The sequence below is a fragment of the Argentina silus genome, assembly GCF_951799395.1.
Source record: "Argentina silus genome assembly, chromosome: 4".
In the NCBI taxonomy this organism is placed as follows: Eukaryota; Metazoa; Chordata; class Actinopteri; order Argentiniformes; family Argentinidae; genus Argentina; species Argentina silus.
The window spans coordinates 14,485,959-14,501,199 of record NC_139658.1 but is presented as its reverse complement, the minus strand read 5'-3'; the positions used below and the strand labels follow the sequence as shown (position 1 = coordinate 14,501,199).

General features: G+C 42.8%; 2 protein-coding genes across 2 annotated transcripts; both read right to left on the bottom strand.

Moving 5' to 3' along the window:
• Positions 1–1,525: 1,525 nt before the first annotated feature.
• drd5a (dopamine receptor D5a) lies at positions 1,526–2,936 on the bottom strand (the record flags this gene model as incomplete). Its single annotated transcript, XM_083667735.1, has 1 exon — positions 1,526–2,936. The coding sequence occupies exon 1, from the start codon at positions 2,906–2,908 to the stop codon at positions 1,526–1,528; it is 1,383 nt and encodes a 460-aa protein (XP_083523861.1). The 5' UTR covers positions 2,909–2,936.
• Positions 2,937–8,071: 5,135 nt separating this feature from the next.
• Positions 8,072–12,143, bottom strand: otop1 (otopetrin 1; the record flags this gene model as incomplete). Its single annotated transcript, XM_083669166.1, has 6 exons — positions 11,765–12,143; positions 11,392–11,528; positions 10,957–11,015; positions 10,652–10,782; positions 8,540–9,450; positions 8,072–8,242 (listed from the first exon to the last, which is right to left on the bottom strand). Exons 1-6 carry the CDS (start codon positions 12,135–12,137, stop codon positions 8,072–8,074), a joined length of 1,782 nt encoding a protein of 593 aa, XP_083525292.1. The 5' UTR covers positions 12,138–12,143.
• Between the last annotated feature and the right edge of the window lie 3,098 nt (positions 12,144–15,241).

Here is a 15,241-nt window from a genome sequence, read left to right as displayed (position 1 = left end):
GCTAAATGTGTGTGCATGCACGTATCAGGCAATAGCAACCGGCAGAGGGCTCCAAAAGGAAGATTGCTTTACTAGGTGGTAGGTTGGCGGTGGGGGAGGGCATAATACCTAGACTTGACCTTAGCGGGAGTGAATTTACTGAGTAAATATTTGTTCGTAATATTTGTTTGATTTCAGTGAGTCACATGACTGCAAGGCGTGGCTCTGAATCAGAAACGTGTGGAGGGTGGAAGTGCTGTGGGAGATGATACCTCGCATCAATCATCTCCCACAGCACTTCACCTCCAGGACTTGCACACCACACGTTTCTCAGTAAATTCACTCCCACCAAGGCCAGATTTGAGTCATTATTATTTCAGGCTTATATAGACTGAACGCAATAGCCTGAGGATGAGGTTAGGTAACCAAGTTTGGTGCGTTGGTCCACCAGACCTTCCAAGCATTTGGGCGGCTGTGTCGGGGAATGAGGCTAGCAGCATTGTTACTTCATTGTGTTTTAGGGATTACCTTGAACTGAACCAGAGGGTAAACCCACCAAAATAAAGTAGCAGCAAGTCATCCATTAGGGAAGTTCAAAACACAGTTTGCTAATGGATTGCTAATGGCTTCTTACTCTACAACAAGAGTGAACAGCAACATGAATTGTCTGTCTCTACTAGAGAGCTGTTTATTTCAAAATGGTGACACACTTCACTGTTTGAAGGACAGTATACATTCATATCATGTCATCTATACAGTATCAAAATATGGACATGTGTAGGTGAGATGAAATGTACATCCATCTTAAACATCTTGGCCTCACTGTATTACTCGCTTGCACATAAGTATTGCACATAAGTATTAGGGTTATCCTAAAATGTGTTGAAATTGTTGATCTAAGAGCAGCTGATTGGAAGATGAAATCTATAGCCATTTATCTTGTGATTGTAGATAGTGTCCAGAAAAAAACTGAAAAAGCTGTTTGGGTTGCGTGTCTTGGTCATTCCTACAATATTAGGTAAATGAGTACTTAAATAGTTTGGCATCCTCAAGTAAAATCCAAAATTAATAACGTGTTATCCTGACCTGTAACATTCCCCTCATGCTTCGAAATAATATTGCACACTAACCCAGAATAGGTAAGGCGTTTAAACAACTGCATGTGGTGAACTTGCGTGGTTATTCTCATATTTCAGAATCAATAGGACGGCGGGCACTGGATATTCTCAGCATGAACATTATAAGCAGCAAGCGGTTATTCATGTGTCTGAATTTTAGGTAGACCTACAATTACCCTAAGCACGTCCCAAGTGGATGGATATGAACATGGATACAGCGCATTGAGTCAAGTCATTGTAAGAGCAATTGGTTCCAATACATCTGCTCCGAATATATAGAAAGAAGCCATAACCTTAGAACAAATAAATAACATAGACTTCTCTTATGTAATTAGACATCAATTTACGTCACTTTTCAGCATGGAACAACAACATCACATCTCAAATATCTGTTTTGAAGTAATACATCCTTTTACGCACGAGGTGATTCAATGTAAACCATTGGGGGTGAACGGTGTCATTCGGTCGAGGCTGATATCTGCCTCACAGTCGTCCAAGTCACATACAGAGTCGGTTGCATTTTCGTTATTGTGAGAAAACTGAGATATCCTGTCAAACGTATCCTCGTGGTCAATGCATTCCACCACGTTAGGGATCATATTGACGTAGGCGTTAACGATTTCTTTGTGGATGAGGGTGTCTTGGTTATAGGAGACCAACTCGTTGCTAATATTCACAGTTTCAACTGGTGTGTTCGAGCAGAAACTACGACAGCCCAGAAGGCTGGCAAATGCTTTTCTAAACTCCGCGTTAAATGCGTAAATGATGGGGTTCAGGGACGAATTAGTCCAGCCAAACCACACAAAAACATCAAAGGTTGTCTCACTGACGCACGGGAGACTTACGTTTTGGTCAGTCGGAGGTTTGTCGCAGAACGGTACTATGCAGTTCAAAATAAAGAAAGGTAACCAGCAACACACAAAGACACCCATAATGATGGACAGAGTTTTTAAAACTTTGGTTTCCCTTTTGAAGGACGTTTTCAAGGTATTGTGGTGTTGGCACTCGAGTCTGTTGGTCCTGCAACTCGTCGCGTGCTCCGCCGCGCGCTCTAGAGACGCGATCCTTCTGATCTGAATTTGAGCAATCCGGTAGATTCGTGTGTAGGTCACAATCATAATCGCTACGGGGATGTAGAAGCTTATTAAAGATGAAGATATTGCATATTCTCTGTTGAGGCTAGAGTCACAGTTTTCCTCGACCGTTTCACTTCTGGAGGCGTTCTGCATTCCAACTGTTTGGTCGTCGCTGGCTTTGTGCCAGTTGAGTTGGACCGGGATGAATGAAATGAGTACAGACAACGTCCAAGTGACGCTTATCATAACAAAGGCAACTCGTTGGGTCATTTTTCTCTCGTACCGAAACGGACTTGATATGGCCCAGTATCTATCCACGCTGATAATACACAAGTTGAGGATGGACGCGGTTGAACACATGATGTCAAAAGCCACCCAGACATTACAAAAAGTGCCAAACGGCCAATATCCCGCGACCTCGGCCACTGCTTTCCACGGCATCACCAGAACCGCGACGAATAAATCCGACACGGCCAAAGAAACGATGAAAATGTTGGTCACTTTACTTCGCAGGTGCCTAAATCGGAGCACAGCGGTGCACACCAGAATGTTTCCCAGCAATGTCCATAGGATCAGCAGAGAGAGCAGGCAACCGGTCACTGTCCGAATGATCCATTCCTTCCCACCGTCTGATGTTGCCTCCGTTTCGGTCACGTTCCACATTATCTCTCCGAGAGGTAACGGGACGGAGTGGCTCTCCTGCACCGAGGAGAGGTATTTCGCGGGGGTCTCCATGTGCCTCCTTAAGTGAACAAGCAGTACATTGCTCCATGTGCGTTGTAGGGCGCAGTCATCATCAACTCACCTAGTTCAATTGTTCCCTCAACTGCCATCCTACTTAGAATGAGAAATAGAAACAAGTGGTTGGAGATCGTTTCGTTAGTTTGGGAGAGATGTGCTGCGTTACGGCTGAGCCGAACCGGGTGTTCGGTGCGCCGAAGGAGTGAAGCGCATCGCACGTCGGCGACTGCATGTTGTTACCTCGCGTGTCGTCTGACCTGCCTCGCCAGAGGAAAGCAGCCGCACTGATTCTGTTGGTCGGAGCTATTTTGAGTTCCTGAGCGCTTTGAGAGGGGAGGGAGTCCCCTGAGCCGCACACACACACACACACGCACACACGCAAACACCCCCCCCCCCCCCCACACACACACACACACTCATACACACACACCATCAGGACAGTGGGACCCATGCTGTTAATAACTAGTCCACTCATATTAAATAAATTGACTAAACACATCCGTTACATTCCTTAATTTTACCTATATTCTCACAATGACAGATCCCTCAATTGCAAAGGTAGGCCTACTTGCGCTACCGCAATGCTGCAGTTCTTCCCAATTGAGCCAAATGTTAAATATACAAATATTTAATACAATATTAGTTACTAATATTATAATATTAAATGTATCAATATGTTAATGTTGATTTGAGTGTGCATCTTTATTAATCTAATGAAAAATTAATGAAACATTGTGGTTTGAAGGGGGGGAAGAGCGTCCATCATACTGAGGCGGCAGACACGCAGCTGTCCATGGTGCTGAACATTTGCTCAGGGGAACTCAGCATGAGAGCAACAATGAGAATTTAGCCTTCTCTACTGATGGTTTGAATGGTATGCTACCAGAAGAAGATGGAAGTTGTTTGTTGTTTTGTGCAATATATATGCAGATAATCGCAGAATGAATGCCAAATGTGTATTATGGCATGCACAACGCGTTTGGAGTAAAAGCAGTACCATGTTGTGCATAGGTGAGTCACATTCGCACCCGACGTACAGGACGAGTCGCAGTAGTTCCATGTGTTGCAACATCTGCCTCTGCAGTCTGGGCTTCTCTCCTGCTTCAACAGTTTCCGGCTTTGAAACGTCATCCTTATTTTTAGATGTGTCTACATGCCTGTCAAATCGTTTTGACGCCGGATCAAAACAATCTCCTAACGTCCTATGCCGAATTATGTCGAGGAAAACCAAAATGTCAAGTCAAAATAAGACAAATAATTAAATCGGTGGACTATTTCGTGTCTATGGTGATCTTTCCATCTCATTGGCTGACTTTAAAATGTTCTGTAATTATACCTTGCTTTATCTGCATACTGGAAACCACCAGTTGCGATATAGCCTAAAAATGATGAATCCTGAAATGACAAATTCAAACAGGAGGATCTCCCTCACAGTAGTTATACGTTAGAAACCAATTCTATGCATTTTTTTTCAAATAGCAGTAGTCTAAGTTATACATTTTGTGTATTACTCTCACATATTGCACGACAGTTTGAGATCAGTGGTAGCTCAAATGCGCATCATCTAAACATTCAAATTAAGATTAGGGAATGTTCATAATTATATGTTGCATTAGTCCTTCAATCAATGGGTATACGATTAAAATTGAGACATAGATACAAATAAGTGACAGGTTTAACAGTTAGCAATGTGGTGGTCTTTATTGCAGAGTTGAATATAACATATCGAGCTCAGAATTGTGCAACAACTTTAGGAATGCACTAGATGGAAGTGGACGCACCAAAAGGGGCCCGACGAAATTAAATATTTGGCGCCATCAAGTGGCGATTGTCTACTATTGCACTGTCCAGGCTGTTGGTTTACCAGTATTGGGATTGTCTAACAACTATTGCACTATTTAGGATGTTGGTTTACCAGTATATGGATACAGAACAGGCAGAATGAACGGAGACTGAGTTCTATGAAGACACAATGTTGCAACAAGCTTCCTTAAATGTCACGAGGATGGCACTAGGATGTCACGAGGATGTCACTAAGATGTCACTAGGATGGCACTAGGATTTCACTAGGATGGCACTAGGATGGCACCAGTAGAGAAACAATGGGCCTCATGCAGGAAGCGATATAGGAACAAATTTCCTCTTATTTTTGTTCGTATCCACGATTTGTTGTTATTTTGTTAGTACCCATTGATGTTGAATTGATTGATTCTGTGATTCACCAATGTTTTCTTATTTTTGCTTAGGTAAGAGAACATTTTACGAGTGGTCGAGAGCACTCTTACCAAGATAAGAAAAAAACCTCTCGTTTTCAATTGTTTGTCCAACGCAAGGAAACATACGTTTTAAATTTGAGCAACATAAAAAAACGCATGAATATCATATAATCAAATTTAGATTATTATATGTTTTAGAGTAATTGTAATGATTTGATTATTAAATTCGTGGGCTAAAGAAATACTATTGGTCCATTGATCCCAATTAAGACTATAAAAACCCTTGATATTGCTTGCGTTCAGCTTCTGAATGGCTTACTACTTACTGCTCTTAGATGCATTTGCCATCCAGGCCTTAGGCAGAGAGCACGTTTTTAGAGATCGCACAGATCTATTTGTTGAATGGCTGCTGAGCCGTTTCAGATTGCCAATAGCACTGCTTTTAGATTTGTGCAATACTCTGGAGCCTCAATTTAAGCGAAACACACGCCGGTCAAATCCCGTGCCTCCACACCTGCCCTTATATAGTGTTTAGGGGGCGTTACTTATGCTAATAACAAACAATCGGCCACGCGCCTCCAATGTATGATCAAGTGGGATTCATCATCATGATTCATCATGATCAAGTGGGATCATCAGCACACCTGGGTAACAGCAGATTTGGATGGTTAAGAACGTTTGGTGCATCTGGAGTTGACTTCTCTTATTTTTCTCTTCACAGAAAATGAAGATAAAATATAAGAGACATTTAAGAAAATGCTGCTTAATGAGGCCCATTGTTTCTGCCATGTGAGTATTGAGCTACTTTGAGCATACATATTGTTATAATGATGGCTCCTTTGATCTGAAGGTCTCACCAACATTCAAATATAAAAGAGAGAGACCCACAAGGAGTTGGGGCAGGTGCAGTGTTTTAAATCCAAGTTGAATGTGATTTATTTAATTTGACAAAAAAAATAAGCCTTCATGCCATCACTGTAAATATGAAGACATTTTTTTTTTATAGAACTTCCTTTCATTTCCATTCATTTCAATTTCACAATCTTGTAACAGTGCCTGTATGTACAGTGGCTTTATTCTACATGCAAATATGTACACAGATGATAGTAGATGGTGCAGGTTAACCAACAATTGCCCACAAAATAAGCATTGACCACAGGTTGGCACATACAACTGAAAACATGTACAGTAGATAGCACCAGATTGAGAACTCAAAGTTTTCTGATAGTCCACTACAGCCCTAAATATGTTGTTTAAACACTTCATACAGTAGAACTACATTTCAGTATTTCATCATTAAATCAATCAACAACGTCACAGGTTATGGTGATTGTCAATGCACACTTTTCAAGGAGTAGTCAATAAAAAATGTTGGTTCAAGTCATTAATTAGTTCTATTTGAACTAGTGCCAGGTGTTTTTCCTGGTCTGGTCACAAGGTCAGGAAAGGTTCCTTGACAAAAGTTCATTGAGTTGAGAATCCTTTGGTTGACAATCACCAAAGGATTCTCAAATCCAGTTTTCGGGAGCTTTTGTTACATCCTAGGACAAGCATGTTATAGAAGAATGATGCTCAAGAAAATGTATGTAAGTATTTTACAAACCCATATTGTGTCATCTTTGTATAGCCATCAGGCCTAATTTATTCTAGAAATATGTACAAAACAATTGGAGTATTCCCTTCTGAAAACGATGAGCTACTTCCACTAAATAGCTACAGAAAAGCTGGACAAAATCAAATAATTACATATGTGTTTGGTATTCTATTTAGGTACTTGTTAAAGTATTGTGAGTATTACGGTACACAACTGGTGCTTCTGCTCAAGCAACATCTCCACCGTCGTCTGCATCAAATTCTGAAGCGGTTTTGACATTTTCTGAATGAATGGTGACAAAAAAATGGTAACAAAACACACAGAGGCTACAATAGCAAAATAGGTACAGTACATAAATACTGTCTGGGTGAGATAAAAACTAAGATAAATGTAAAACCAGGAATAAAACGTTTTGAAAAAGTGGAACATCCCTTTAACAACATTAACAGCAACTTCTCTTCTGACTTAATGTAAATGTCACAAATAAAGGCACAGAATAATAACAATATCACATATTTCGGAAAGACATTGTGATGATACGTTTGAGAGACTCTGAGAACTATAGTCCAGTGTTACACTTAAGAGCATTCAAAATATAGTGCTGCCCTATGCTACATCTACTGTAGGACCCAAGCCTAGTAGTTCAAGTGTTCCACAGAGCAGTGTTTTGAGTTTCCTGTGTATTCCAATAAACGAGAACATCATCCATGACAGTACGTACATTTGAGAATGCATACAAAATAGGCGAGAAGAACGTTTAAAGGCAGTTGCACTTAATATCTAAAAAATACAGTACAATTCTTACATTGCATTAAATAATCAAGGCCAAGAGATTTCTTGGCTGCCTATGATGTGTTGAGTATTGCAGAAAACATGATGTGGCATGATGAGGTCCAAGCATTAAGGGGTCAATCTTTGCTTGTACAGTACAATATGTAAGCATGCCCGGTTTACATATATACCTTTTAAAAGATAAAATGCTTGGAACCAAACCTCACATGCATACAGTATACATCTAACGAAACACTTTGCTTAAATGATGCTTAGGTGGAACATTCAATGAAGACAAACCCAAATATTTGTTATCATGATCAACCTAAATTCAAAAGTTGTAAGGGTGCCATATAATGCTTATGAAGACCTTGTGACTATCTCAGACTAAACTGAAGAATCAGTATTTTCCTTCCAAGATTTACTTAGAAGTCTGAGTATGACAAGAGCCTCCTCCTCAATGGTTGACCTGCGTGGTAAGATGACTCTTCAGAGCCCTTGGTGACAAGTGTTCTTGTGCATGTTGTCTTGCCTTGTCAGTCCCCAGTCCCCCCCCCCCCCCCCCGCCAACCCCCATCACACCCTCCGGAACACTTCAAAGAGGGAGGCCACGGCGTGCATGCGGTAGAAGAGGTTCATGGGAACGGCAAAATTGAGAACTGTGGTCCATATGGTGAAGCCGAAGATCTCCTGCTCCAGCCCGTTGTCGTACTGAGGTCGGCAGCCGAAGGCGGGGAGGATCCAGAGCTGAAGGAAGGAAGACCAAATAAGGTCATATGGTCAAGTCAGGGAAAATGTAATAGCTTAAAGCGACACACCCTCAAAAATATAAACTTGTATAAACTTGCACTTCAGTTAAACAGAGAGTTGACTCCATCACCAATTTCCAACTCATCTCAACATCAGACCATAGGGTCTGAAAACATCTGACAACCTTTATTTTGTATATATATTTGGATAGGTAATAAAAATACCTATCATACTGAACGCATGACACACTGTAATAAATACATCCGTAAATGGTAAACAAATAAGAAAGCTTACTGAGATGTTGCACATGAAGAGGAAGACTGCAATGTTCTTGAGGATCTGCCTCTTCTTGCTTGGGGGCTCCGCCACATTTGTCCCTACGTGCAGAGGCACCTCCGAATGTTTGCGTGGACACCCGTAGACCTGTCCGTTCTCCTCCTGCACATTTTCCAAGGTGACGCAGCCTTTGTCTGGGTTCTCGTACGCCCGGTTGATGATGCCGTTGTAGGGTGGCGCCAGAGAGGATGTGACGGAGAAGATCTCGGGGGTGGCAGCGGGCACCTCAGGGTCCTCCCTCTCCCCGTCCTCCCTCTGGCGGTAGAGGGATTCGATGATGAAGAGGTTCTGGATGTACTTCTCCAGGACGATGAGCAGGGAGTACAGCAGGCAGGTCCAGAGGTAGCGCGGGCTGCTCTGGGAGGCCGCCACCGCCACCACGCTGCACCAGGACATAAGCCAGGAGCCCACAGAGGAGCCGAACAGGAGCTCTGTGTCCAGCTGCCGCGAGGGGTTCTTGGCGGTGTCCATAGGCATGCGCTCAGCACGGTAGATGAGCAGGCCAATGGCCCCAGCTGAGCACATGGACACCAGCATGACGATGCCGTAGCAGTAGAACATGGAGATGGCCGACTCCCGCGTGTCCAGCGACTCTTCCACATGGATGATGTAGACGACCAGGATGCCGATAGTGCTGGCCAGGGCCACCAGGCCCAGGATGGGGCCTACCACCAGCCCTTGGGTCCTCGTAGCCAGCCTTTTACGGTTGTACTGGAGGTCGATGGTGCGTCCGATGTTCTTCCACATGACAAAGAGCATGGCTGAGACGAAAATGTGGTACTCGATGTTGAAGGGGTAGAGATAGTAGAGGCTGCTTGAGAACATGGAACAGGCACTAGTGGTACAGTTGCAGTGAGGCTCCAAATCCACTGTAAAACAAATCAAAACAACCCATGTCATATAAAAGTCTTATTTTATCATTTTCAGTCATTATATCATACATGGGGCACAAGCCAACTTAACATAATTTCATAATGACTCACCATCCAGTCCCTATAGTCTATAGATTACCATACTTTCATAGGACAACCAAGGTTACAGTATGTCATAGTCTGTGCAGAAGGCCAGTTACATATCCTTGTCTATCTTTGTGTCTTATATTTCACTGTGACAGAATGAATAATTTCTTTGCCCCAGAGATTGCACTTTAGAGAGAGAAACAAAGCACTTTAGAGGGAGGCATGAGCAAGGGGAATTTTGAGTACCAATCTTTTTTTTATGTCAATAAGACTACATTTGTTTCAACACAGCCTCTCTGGTTTCTGTGTTTCAGAACAAATTTAGACAATTCCTTTTCCCTGCAGAACAACCTGCACAACACTACCCTTTCTCTATAGGCTCTACTTGTACTGGTCAACATTACCCTTTCTCTATAGGCTCTACTTGTACTGGTCAACATTACCCTTTCTCTATAGGCTCTACTTGTATTGGTCAACATTAGATACTCCTCCAGTCTTTTACAATGAGTCTCATTTGTGTTTGATACACTTTGATACACTGACCTTCTCAACACCTAAATACATAACAGTACACATATTGTCATAATTTTAGACACTCCTCAAAATAATGCTTCTTTTGTACTTTTATACTTCAGTGCTACCCTCTAGAGTGCATAAAAAAATACATCAAGCACCCCTCCACCCCTCTCCTCAGAAAGGGCACCACTATGGTCCTGCTCCCTTTAATTAAAAAGGGAACAACAGCGGTGCAGCCAGCCTCACAGCCGGCCGGATATGAGGGGACCGACCGAGCCCCCCCTGCCTGGCTTAAGATGTATCAGTTACTGTAATTGCAGCGCCCTTGGGAGCACCCGGGCCGAGACAAAGCCGTCTGAGGTCGAGTTTGAGGGTGAGAAGGGTGGGGGGATGCTAGCGACCGTGCGTGTCTCGTGAAACCAGAGAGAGGCATTCGACACAAACAAGACCTGCCGGGCTGCCTACCTTACCCCCCCACCCCCCCAACCCCTGCCTCGCACCCCCCCTCTCTTTCATACAACGAAGTGAGCTCTCAAGTGGACCATTGTCTTTTTTCTCCTTGGTACAAGCCGGCAATCGACCCCTGTCCCCTTACCTATGGTGAGGTTCACGTAGCCCAGGGCAGAGAGCCTTCTCTTGTGGTTGTTGAGGAAGTGCTCGGCCTCCGACATCACTCCGTTGCACCACAGGAGGAGGTTGGTGAAGACAGCATGGATGACACCAAATCTGAGGGAAATCATACGTTTGGACATTGGTTGTCACAGTATTCATAAGTGGATAAATATTATGCAATAGTAAATAAACTAGATGTGTTGATGTGTAGATTCAGTTTGAGTAAGAGGCATGGTTGAAGCAGGTGTGTATCTAACCTATGTCAAAATGTATTCTATTTTACAATACCTTTCAAAAGTCTCAAATGTCTTGATGACGTCCTTGATGTGAAACCAAAGGAAATGCACCTAAAAGAAATGTCAAAATCAGGCATGTATTGCATGACAACTCAGATAGGCCATGACATTAATTTAATTAGGCCTACAAAAACAATAACTTGGTCTCAGATTATGGCTTTTGATTGAACTGCAAAAACAATTGTCAGAATAGGGAGCTCCACATAAAACCAACGTTTTAACTCCACGATTACCTCTGCCTGTGCTACATTATACTCTTATAACATGGATAATGACAGGATCCTGTTGTTGAGACAACTCTCTTTTTTGCCTGAGAAAAAAGGACATTGTCCTGCCAAAACCAAGCTTTTTAAACAGTCAAAATTGGTTTTATCAGGACAGTTTATACCATCTAGTATTCAGGAAGATTGGTAGTTGTGGACCTTACCTGTGCTATAGTATGAGTGGCGTGGATGATAGGATATACCCCCACAACAGCCGACACGCACGACTGATAACCCACATAATACCCGACACGGAAGGCGTCCATGATCAAGGAGAGGAGCGCCAGAAGGGTTAATCCACCTATCAATGAAACATTCGTTATAATGGGGATGCATTCAAACGAAATAAGCAGCAAAGGCAAACTATGTCTATAAATGCATTGATGCGCTTTATCACTTTGTTCAGAAACTAAGAATCATTCCACCATTGGTCAAGATAATTATTCGTATCTGCTAACCGACTCGTGATAAAAAAAAAAAAAATACACCACACAATTGTTACACCCTAAAGACACATATTTTGGAGACCAGCCTCACCTCTTATCCAACAGGTAGTAGCGTGCACATCTTTCTCTGCCTGTACGTTGTTCTGCCTGTCCCTCCTCACGATGTACCACATCATCCACAGCAGCTGGAGGATCATGAGGGTCGTGAGAAACGACAACAGGTGATCTTCCTTCACAGATGCGCCATGGTGCGCAATGGCCAGCATCAACGATACGCCGATCAAAAGCAAATTAGTCCCATACTGGCCGCTCAGAATCTCTGCGTTCTTCTGTGGATAGTCCTCAGTCAAACTGACTTTCAATTTGGTGAATATTTTCTTTTCTCGCTCAGAGGTGGAAGACGAGGAGGAACTGTGACAATACTTATTCAAACACATAATATCCAGGCCACCGTGCTCGACCATGGCGCCGAAATCTGTAACATTCGAGTCCGAAAGAAGAGCAACGTCTACACCGTGAGCTACAAGTGCATTTGGGGAAGGCCAAGTGCGTAACCTGTTGCAACAAGGAACGCAGATGGATAGATACTGTGCCAACTACATGTTAATAAAATCCAATAGCAGGTTCGATGTTCTCATACATTTTCTGCTTCTCTACCATGGTGTATTTGACAGATCCTATTGTCATCTTGTACCATTTAGCAGAAATGTCTTTATATCGCCTCCTATATAGCCGCTTGCTGAGTCACTGAAGTTGAATAGATTGAGTTTCAGCCATTGGTGACCCCAGACCGTTGTCCTGGACCTGCCATACGTTTTTGTTAAATGAGTGGACATTCACTCAATCTACAGAAAAAAACATTGATCATGGAATAACTTAATCCCCAAAAACTAAGAGGTTTGGTCCGCGGATCCTCGTTTCTATGGCAGTTGCCAACTAGCATTGCGCTCTATCCAAGTCGCTGTGAAATCCGTTTTGAGTGGTTATCCAGTGGCATACTTAGTATAAAAAGCAGGATATCTAAGCACTTAGGCGGGGTTTCACGGGTGTGGAGGTGGGTATTAGCCTAGACTGTCTTGATCAACTGTCCAAATGCGCCCCATTACAATAGTTCGCAGTCCATTACTTCCACTTGCCTTATCAAGAACTAAGCTTTTCAACAGTGAAAAAAAAACGAATCAAATTTCAATGGGCAAATCTACAATGGGTCTTTTTGTAAATGACTTTGTTGAACTAGGACTCATCTTTAATGAGATTCTTCCCCCCCCCTCCCCCAGCGCGAAAACGTTGCTTGTAATGAAATCGTCTTTGGCAACATCTAGTGTGCTATGGCCAAAAGTGAAATCAATATAACAATAGTTGGAACTCAACACAAGAAGTGGAGAAGGGGGAGATTTTGTACGATGGAAAATGAGGGTGATGTGAGGGCGTAATAACTACAAATAACCTGTTGTGGCCAATCAATTCGATTTCTTTTCTTATCTATTTAATTTCAAACAAATGTATCGCATTCATTCATGGCCGATAGCAATATGAACATGTGGTAAATTACAAAGTGAAATGCAATTATTGAAAGTGATACAGGTAAAGGCTTAACAATGGGCCCCATTATATTTCAGTGCTGTCTCTCAGGACGCCTGTGAAAACCTGACTGGACAACCCCTGCCCCGGTTGAATTTGAGTTTATTCCACATTTTACGCAGCAGACGCCAAAGGCATTTTTTACACTGTGTATGTCACCACTGCTGCGCTAGCCTTTACAATTAACATATAGGCATACTGCCTGTTTGGGCATGACACACTGGCAGAGAGAGTGCATTGAGAAGAAACAACTAACAGTGCCGTTAATGAGTCCTGAATGATCAATGAATGATCAATAGACTCGCTCTTGGGGGGGCGGGTTACAGGCTATATCAATACACAATACGCTGCATACATAATCAGTACTCTGTCAAGCAGAATCGACAAATAAACTCACATGCACTCTTCATGTGAGGTCGTCATCATCATCAACGCCATGCATGAATGGGCCATCTAATCGTTTATCACTTAATCAATGCTCTCAATACAATGTGTCTGTTAAATTAAGAAACACAATGCACCCATCAGTTGGCAAAGACTTAATTCCATCAAACTGATTGTTTGTAGGCCATGTTTCGTTTTGATTAGGTTGGAAGCGGATATTTGCCTATTTTCTTTGGCGGCCGTGTTTTGTTTCCTGTGCTTATGTAACAGCCAGGTAAAACAGACAGGTTTCCCCATTTGATAAAAACGGCGGAGTGGCTTACATTCTTCTGCCAATGGTATAGGATCAATCGTGTTTACAGTTAGATTAGATTAGATTCAACTTTATTGTCATTGTGCAGAGTACAAGTACAGAGACAACGAAATGCAGTTAGCGTCTAACCAGAAGTGCAAAAAAGCAGAAAAGTGCAGTGTGAACAGTATATACAGGTAGTGCAGTATATGCGCAGTATAGTAGTGCAGTATAGTATAAGTAGTGCAGTGTAAGCAGTATATGAATTAGCAGTAGCATTATAAGCAGAATAAATAGAATGCAGTATGATTAGATTAGATTAGATTAGATTCAACTTTATTGTCATTGTGCAGAGTACAAGTACAGAGACAACGAAATGCAGTTAGCGTCTAACCAGAAGTGCAAAATAGCAGAAAGTGCAATGAACAGTATTTACAGGTAGTGCATATATGATCAGTAGTAGTGCAGTATAATATAGTATAGTATAAGCAGTATATATAGCAGTATAGCAGTATGTGAGTAGCAGTAGCATTATAGCAGAATAAATAGTTACAGTATGAGCAGTGTAGCAGCATATGAGCTGTATAGGTAATGCAGTCTAGCAGTATATATGTATTAACAGTAACATGAGGTAGATGCAGAATAAATATAAATATGGAATGCCGTATAAACAGTATAAACAAGTATCTACAGTATGTGCAGTAGTATTAAAGAAAATATAGGATATGTGCATTATGAACAGTATGAACAGTATGGACAGGTATGTACAGAAGAGCAGTGGTATTGAGTAAGAGTAAGAGCAGGGGAGGGGAGTAATAGTGCAATAGTGCAATTGTCCGGGTGGGGGGGGGGGGGGGGGGGGTTGCGGGGGTAGTAGGTTGTCAGGTAGGTGTAGTGTTCGTGTTCAGCAGGGTGACAGCCGCAGGGAAGAAGCTGCCTCTGAACCTACTGGTTCGGGTGCGGAGAGACCTGTAGCGCCTCCCGGAGGGGAGTGGGGTGAAAAGTCTATGGTTGGGGTGAGAGATGTCCTTGACGATGCTGCGTGCCTTACGCAAGCATCGTTTGCCCTGGACAGCCTCGATGGAGGGGAGTGAGGAACCGGTGATGCGTTGGGCAGTTTTCACCACCCTCTGCAGTGCTTTCCTGTCCGATGCCGAGCAGTTGCCATACCATACTGTGACACAGTTGGTAAGGATACTCTCGATGGTGCAGCGGTAGAAGTTCACCAGGATCTGAGGAGATAGATGGACCTTCTTTAGTCTCCTCAGGAAGAAGAGACGCTGGTGAGCCTTCTTTATCAGGGTGGAGGTG